The 8,337-nt window shown below is 40.7% G+C and overlaps 1 protein-coding gene across 3 annotated transcripts in view; it reads left to right on the forward strand.

The window, feature by feature from the left end:
• Positions 1-6,997, forward strand: part of si:ch211-200p22.4 (phosphatidylinositol-binding clathrin assembly protein) — a 61,310-nt gene extending 54,313 nt beyond the window's left edge. For all 3 annotated transcript variants that reach the window (XM_035675127.1, XM_035675129.1, XM_035675128.1), the window contains 4 exons: positions 2,463-2,606; positions 3,088-3,118; positions 3,604-3,736; positions 5,938-6,997. In XM_035675127.1, the coding sequence (XP_035531020.1) occupies positions 2,463-2,606; positions 3,088-3,118; positions 3,604-3,736; positions 5,938-6,186 (557 nt within the window). In that variant the 3' untranslated portion in view covers positions 6,187-6,997. The remainder of the gene's footprint in view (positions 1-2,462; positions 2,607-3,087; positions 3,119-3,603; positions 3,737-5,937) is intronic.
• The last annotated feature ends 1,340 nt before the right edge of the window (positions 6,998-8,337 follow it).

Consider the following 8,337-nt stretch of genomic DNA (forward strand, 5'->3'; position numbering starts at 1 on the left):
TTTTTTTTTTTTTTTTTTTTTTCCCCCCCCCCCCCCCCCCCCCCCCCCTTTTTATCTATTGCTCTCTTGATTCAATTTAATTCAGTGGGCTTTACTGACACGGTGGTTTAAGAAACAAAAAGTTACCCACATTGCCAAGTGTTTTATCACAGTGACAACAATAATGGAAATGCTGACAATGAGAGAGAAATTAGAGTCTAGAGAATTAAAAAGATAGTGGACAAAACTAGGTTTCTTTCCTCATCTCTGCCTTGCTCTCTACTCCACTTTCTTCTTCCTTTTCTTTTCTACTTCTTTTTCCCTTTTCTGTCTCCGTGTGCTTCTCTTCCTCTCCCTCTTTTTCTCTCATCTGCTAAGCTAGCAGGAAAAGTGTTTTCTGAATCTCTTGTGTCAGCACCACTGTCAGACCTACACACCGCTTCCTAACTAAATATTATTCCTCCCTCTTTTTTTTCCCACCATCAGCTGCCTCTTTCTTTTTTCCTTTCTCCTCCTCCTCTGCGTTTTGCAGGGACACTGTACGTTTACAGCGGTTGTGTTGCATTCACATCTCGCTCGTTTTTGTTTCGTTTCCAGCTTTGTATTGTTGCCTTGATCCTGGCTCCGCTTTTTTTTTCTGCTGCATGTCTCTAGGTATTTGTTATTTAACCCCTAAGGATTACTGCATTAAAAGAGATAGCAATAATGCAAGGACCAGGGGTTGAACCCCCATTCAGATGTAGAATTAGGTAAAAACAAAATCAACATTTACGTTTACATTTTCACTTTTAATTTCCCTTTTTTTTTTTTGCTCATCTTTTGTAATTCCACCAAATCCAGACACATACAAACACTGGCACACACAGTCACACCCCCTGGTTTCTACCACCAGAGTAATACGCTGCCATTAGCTGAATGAGTGCTGACGTGGGAAGTTGTTAACACGGGCACTTACGCACACCAACACAGGATATTACTCTGTCATTTGCACCTACCGGCCATGGACAAACACAATCAGTTTTCACACACTCTCTGATTCACGAACTCACACACACATACATGTTGAAAACTAATCACTGTTCGGAGCCAGAGTGTATACATGACAGCTACGAACAGATAAATCAATCATCTGGAACAAGTGCTGCAAGCTACTGAGTCAGGGATTATAGACTTGCTGTTGATAGAATGAGGCTGCTGTATGAGAGTAAAAAAAAAACGGGTAGAATCTGGGTAGAGTATATCTGCTTTAAACTGAAATCTCTGTCCATATAGGTATAGAATGCTAAAAATAGAGCAGGAGGAATTCAATTAACAGCGAGGATAGCAGTGAGATTGAGGTTCACATTAAGGATGTACAGCTCAGCAATATTCTCAGATCAAAACCGTCCAGCGCTGCTTCATTAAAGTGGTCAAATCGTGAGCGGACATTTTTGAAAAGTTTTTAAAATTAATTAGGCTGAAAGTTTGAGTCGGCGCTCATTAGATCTGGGAATAAGCGCCTTCGCCCAGATCCTTTGAAATCAGTTGCTTCTGTTCTTTAACTTTCTTCACCTCAAGCACAAGTTTTCCCTCATTGTTTTTTTCCGATTTTTGCTGCTACAATTTGATTAGTGAACTGACTTCACCCTTAATTAGACAGCTGTCTGTTTTTGTTTTTGTACAGTGTGTATGCAGTTTATGGCAGATTTACCACTTGAAATTCTTCATTTCTAGTTGGCGACAATTGATTTTACCAGCTGAGATGACAACCTGAGGCTAGCTAGCTGTTTAAGCGAACGTTGGCTCCATGAGTTGGTTTAAAAGCCTTTAGTTACAAAAGAGAAGGCTTTTAGGATTAGGACTTACCAATGTGTTTAGGGAACATAACTAATTTGAAGGCTGTGAGTCCAAAATTCCCCAAAATAAAGTGCAGGACAGAGTGTAATGTTGATCTAGTAGCATCCAGGACCCACTAATATACTGTGGAGATGCTCATTGTGAACAAAATAATGTATTTAGCCAACAAAGTGCTCTTTGGAAGTATCACTACCTTTCATAAAAGCAGACACAAACGCATTATGCAGTGGTTAGACTTTTACTGTTGAGTTTTTGGAAAGGTCTCCAATCTATTTAAATGCTAAGTATTTTTCCTACTGCAGCCAAAATGCACTCTGCTTCAACGTGTGGAGAAATCCAAAGCTTGACAGGCCTGCTGTGCCTAGTTATGGTTGCTAAGCTATGATTGGGCAATTGCGGTTGAAGGGAGGGTTTCAGCCAATAGTCAGCTCTGTTTATTTTCCAATAAATAACTTTTTGCTTCAGTATACCCCTCAGTGCATATTTAATCTATGTTTGTACTCCATTTTCTCTCTGTCTGTGTGTCTGTATGGTGTACTAACCCCTATGTGTTCATTTATGTCTGTAAGATGTTATTACTGTATTAAAAAATATATTGTGTTTAAGTTTACAATTTATTCACATGTATAAGTTAATTTCTCCTTCAGGTTTTGATGCTCTAGGCGACCTGTTGAAGCCTACAATGCCCACACACAATGCACCTCCTCCTCCTCTTCCTCAAATGGCCATCCATCCTGGAGGAAAGCTGCTAGCCAACGACCTCGACTCCTCTCTGGCCAACCTCGTGGGCAGTGAGTGTCCAGAAACACATGCACCTATAGCTGAATGTGTCAGCAAAGGCAAAAAAAAAAAAACCACTTACCAGTTGCAGTCTTTTACTGACATTAAATGGATGGCCTTGAATGTTCCTTTCATTCATATTGAAGGAGCACATATATAACGATACATACGATACTAAAAGACCTTTTGGCTTACATCCTTTTTTTGCTTTCAAGTGGCAAATTTACCTTTTTTCAACTGTTCCTTCCCCCCTTTAACTAACCATTCAGTCATATTCAGTCACATTATCTGCTTGGTTGGAATCCGTCCTCAGTAGCTTGCGAAGTTTTAAACTCCCCTTCATGAAATTTTGATTTAACACCTCTGATTGTTACAGTCCAGTGAAAATATGATAGATGAAGAGAAAGTAAAAAAGTGTTCAAGGCTGAAATACCTACCTCCCAGTCTTTCAACTATCACTCAATTTCTCTGTGGTTGTATCCCTCTCCTCAGATCTGCAGTTCGGTGGGACCCCAGCCAAAAAGTAAGTTCTGAGTTGTGATGATACCTTTTCTAAGTTATACTTGGCTGTAGGATTTATCCAGTGGCAAAACAAATACCACCCTGTTACATTTAACTCTACTGTTGTCTGTATTCCTAGCTGCCAACATGTAACTTTTACTACTGAGAGTCAAAATCTAATTTATTATTAAGTGTTCAATTGCTTTTAGCTGCTCAGGTTTGTGACAAAGTGCTTCTGTCGAGTTTAAAGTGTAAAGTAAGATTCTGCAGTACTTGCAATATTGTTGGTCTTTAAAATTCATGATACGCCTCACAGGGAATATAAAGAAATAATAAAGTTGAACGAAATAAAAATCTACAAGGAAAAAAGAACAAATCTACTGCAGTTTCTTTCTTACAAGACATGGTTTTGGTGTTGTTTTGAGCAAGTGAAACTGCAAAAAAAAAAAAACAACAACAGAGCCTGTTTTGTGAGCTTGTTTTGTTGCCCTGCTTGTCCCTCTCCAGGCCAGACATGCATTGGAGCCAGCCTGGAGAGAAGAAGCTGACGGGAGGCCAGAACTGGCAGAATAAGACCATGACGACCACACAGTGGAGCCCCGCGCCCATGGCCCCACAGCCCATGCCTGTACAACACGTGGTGAGGAGGCAGAAACACACGCATACAGAATGTGCCTGATGTGGTCTAGTGATTGTACATTTGCCCGTAAAAGGAACCATCAGGATGTCCTGTCCTCAATATTACTGTAGTTTATTACAACTTTTTGTTATTTAAGCCATAAATCCTATCAGAAGTAAAAACAATGAACAAACTGTGTTAATTGCTGAAATCTGGTAACAACGGCAACATTACTAATAAGAAATTTGGCAGGTTAAGAAACATGATCAGACGATCAGACAGGTTTTTAACAAACCGCCAGCAAATTTATTTGGAGAAAATGAAGGCGACCAGTGTGACTTATAGAAATGTTGCTGTTCCAAGATCTCAGAAATGATACAAATAAGAAGTTGTAATAGACTTGATCCTTGACGAGGATCCATCAAGGTGTCTGTAAGTCCTGGAAACATCTTAAAAAGTGTTTCATTGGCTAAATTCTGTCTCTTTAAAGTTCTTCAAAAGTTAAATTAATTGTTAATTTCTGCTTTAAAAAGTGTTTAATATGTCCTGCCGTCTAATTGTATTGTATTAAAGGAATAGTTTGACAAACTGGGAAATAAGCTTATTCACTTTCATGATGAGAGTAAGATAAGAAGATTAATAAGATTAATAACACTCGCTGTCCATTAAATGTAGCGCTACAACCGGTTAGCTTAGCTTAGCATCTAGACTTGAAAGAGGGAGAAACAGCTAGCCTGGCTCTGTACAAAAGTAACAAAATCCACCTACAGGAACCTCTAAAGCTCACTAATTAACACGTTATATCTGTTTGATCAAAAACAAGCCAAGATTTTACGTGGTGATATATGCCAGACCATTACATGACTACAGACTGCAGACTGTTAGCTTAGCATAAAGACTTTGACTCTGTAACAAAATCACAAAAGCAAATGCCGGAAGCACATTTCCCAAACTATTGTCAAACTGTTCCTTTAACAGTGAAAACTCAGTGTAGCTGCACAGAACATGTTGTTTTTCACCTTTCTGCAAATTTCAGAGGCAAGATTAATGCAAAGGATTTAGTTTGGATCTGTAAAAACATTTATCTGAATGAAACTCACAGACACCTTGCTGAATAAATGTAAAACGTTTAGATTAGATAGTGCGCACACTGAACGCCGGTCGGTCTGCATGAGAATGTGTCGTACTTAGTTGTGTCTTGTCTATAGATGGAAGTATTGGTCTGTGTGTGTGTGTGTGTGTGTGTATTGACTTGGTGCAGTATATAGCTGCCTGTGCATGCTCTGTGTGTGTGTGTGTGTGTGTGTGTGTGTGTGCTCTGCTGATCTTGGCAGCTCCTGATTGTCCTCCTGATCTCCGGACAGCAATTTCTGGCTGACGAGGACAAACTGTCACTAACCCTCCGCTTCCTCTCTTTCTCCCTTTCCCCCCAATATCTGTCTTCTTTTTTTTTTTTTTCGCTCTCTCTCTCTCTCTCCTGTTGGTCCTTTCCTTCTTTCTTCCCCCCCTACTGTCCCCTTCACCCCTGCTGTCATTCCTCTCCCATCTCTCCTTTCCTGTCCCACTCATCCTCTTCATGCATCTCTTCCCTCTGTTTTTGCACCGTCATCCACTCTTCTTCCTTCCCGTCTTCGCTCGTGCTCTGTTTTATCGCGTCCCTTGTTTTGCGTTGTCATCTGCTCGTCCTGTTTTCGCTACACTGCCTTTGACATTTGCCCGTCCGTATTTTGACCCCTCATACTTTTTTTTTTCCCCTCTCTCCTTTTGTTTCCTTCACTTGTTGCTGTTTGTCCACCATGTCTGCCTGCGTTGTGGTTCTTTTTCTTTTTGTACTGTACCACTTTTCTCACACGTTTTTCCTCTTATATACTTTTGTCTTTTTCTCATTCTCCCTCTTTCTCCCTTTCTACCCATCCTAATTCCCATCTTGCTTTCCTTCCATTGTAATTCTCTCACTCTTCCACACCTTTCCTTCCCCTCTCTCGCCTTCTCTTGGTCTCTGCCTCCTCACACGTTTTTTTTTTTCGCTCCCCTCTTTCATCATCTCCTCATTTTCTTGGATTCTGTCTTTCGTCCGCGCATTGTCACTTTCTATCACCCTCTTCCCTCTCCTGTGTTTCTCTCTCTGTCATCTCTTTCTCTTTCTTTCAATCTCCCCTTCCCCTCTCCATCTTTCTCTCTGTCTGTCTTTTGTCCTTTTCCCTTGTTGCGTCCTGATGCAGAATGGAATGTTCTATACTAGTTATGTAAGTACTTATCCCTGTTTAGTAAAACAAGTCTTACCGAGCTGCTCAATGCCTTTTGTAATGTGCTTCCAACCTCCCTCTCTCTCTGTCTTTTGCTACATCTCTGTCTGTCACCTCTTTTCTTTCTTGCACTCTTTGAAGACACTTGTTTTAAAAGACCTCAGTGTTATTTTTTCTTGCCCACTTTCCGCAAATAACCCTCTCACCTCTGCTACAGCCTTATGATCAGTACTAGTAAACTGTCTGATACCAGGAAGTCAGAACAGGGTGCTACTTTTCACCTGCTCCCCTACTGCTTCCCTTTGACAGCCTCTCTTTGAGATCAAGTTTTGCCTCTAGTACGTCTCCCTTAAAACTGTACGTCTGGTGATATTCTGTATTTTTCTTTTTGTCAGCAAATTTCAAATGAGTTGATCCTAATAACAAGGTTTGCCTGTGGATCCAAAGGCTGTTCTTCTGTGCCATAGAGCTCCATATTTGTCCAAAAATCTATTAAAAAAACATCAGTGACCCTTGCATGTTTGACTATACTCGCACACTGCACACTGCAGTTGATCTTCAGTCAGTGCCCCAAATGTTGTAAATATTCACTAGAGCCCCAAAACAACAGCGGAAATGATCCCCAACAAATCCCTTGTTTAGTGCCATTTGAGTTCCATTTGCTAAAAACTACAATTCCCAGATGTCTAAGGAAGTTGCTGAATTTTAAAGATTTACATCTGTAGTAGGAGCGAGTGTGCTTGGGCTCGAGTGCCACAGACAAGTTAGGGAGCTCAGGCAGTACTGAGCGACAGACTAACACATTGTTGGGTTTTGTTGACAACAAGAAAAAGACAGAACTTCACCAGCTTTATCCTTAGACCCAGCGGCATGTGCAGACAGACTCTATAATATGATTCATGGTCTGTGTCAAGACTTGTGAAACTAATGCTAAAGCATCTACTTTTTTAGACGTTATTGACTCTGGCTAACAAGAGCAGGAAGCAAAAACAGGAATGGCCTATTGGGATTAATTCAGTAGCACAATAAAAAAAAATATATTGTTCTCTCAGCAAAATAAGCAGAGAAAAAAGAAATGTATTTTCCCTCCTACGTGGTAAAAGACAAAAGTCTCTGCATTGTGTGGTCAGCACTGAACTGAATCCTGCTTTCATCGTACATTTAGCAAGACAAGCCAACAGGAAGAAAAAAGATCAGCTTTGACCACAAATAAATAAAGCTTAGAGAGGGAAAATATTAATAGAACTTCTCATTGTCTCTGAGAAAATATGTAAAACAACAAATATAACCTCCACAAGCCAATAACAATAATAATAAGTAAGTCATAGCAGTATGTTGCAGTAATATATAAGACCTCACAGGTAGCAGAGCAGCGAGTAAGTAAGCTGTCATGCGTCACGCATGATAAGTAAAACTCCCACATCTGAGATACTCGCCAGAAGGGCAAGGTTGCAACGGCCTGTACTTGCTTCATACTTGCCAGCAAGAAATCCTACAAAACCCTCCACTTATTTAACCTTCACTTAACCATGCAGGTCAGATCAGAGTCTCAAGATCAGAAGTCTGACAGAGAAAGCATAGAAAGAAGAGAGTTGCCTTATAGAGGGAGATGGCAAGGGGAATAGCAAAAGTTCAGTGCTGAATCGCTCAAACACCAGATTAAAGATGTATAGAAGACAGAAAAATGAATACGCAGGTAGGGAGGGAGGCACCTCGGAGACAGAAAGCGAGATCGAAACAACAGGAGAAAGGTTGAGCATAAAAAGTTAGATACAAACAGACAGATGAATGTAAAGCGTGATGCACTGAAGGCCGACAGCTGGGCTGATAGACAGATGGACGAAGATGCTGATAGAGAAGGTGTAGTGGTGCATAAACAGTGTCTCACCTGCTCTGTTTTTCTCTCACACATCTTGTCATGCTAAAAAATAAAATGAAGTGATGCCCCCCTGTCATTTTGCACAAGCAGGCATAAACACAGACAGACCAGTCGCACTCAGAGACAGATGGATTGCTAACTGAAGCGTGGTTCAAGTCCAGAATGGCGCTAAACTCAATTAAATCTTTAATCACGGTTTCAGATACTAAAACCGCAAAGCCACTAGTGTATTACTAAATGAGCGGTAACTTATCTGACGGATGAATCAAGTCTTTTGTCTCGAATTGGATTCTCTTTCTTACCTCTCTGGATGCTCGCCAGCTCTGCTGCAAGAAAGAGATCAGATTGATCAATGGTTATGATCAGCTTTCACAGCCTGCTCCCTGGAGGCAGGAATTAAAAGCAGATAGCTGATGAATCATATTGATTGACTCCTGAGATCAGTTCACTGGTTCACCTGACACGACCAGAAACCTTTTACCTTTAGATCTCTTGGC

This window comes from Morone saxatilis, unplaced genomic scaffold, assembly GCF_004916995.1.
Source record: "Morone saxatilis isolate NCDOM2014 unplaced genomic scaffold, NCSU_SB_2.0 Contig4, whole genome shotgun sequence".
Taxonomy (NCBI): Eukaryota; Metazoa; Chordata; class Actinopteri; family Moronidae; genus Morone; species Morone saxatilis.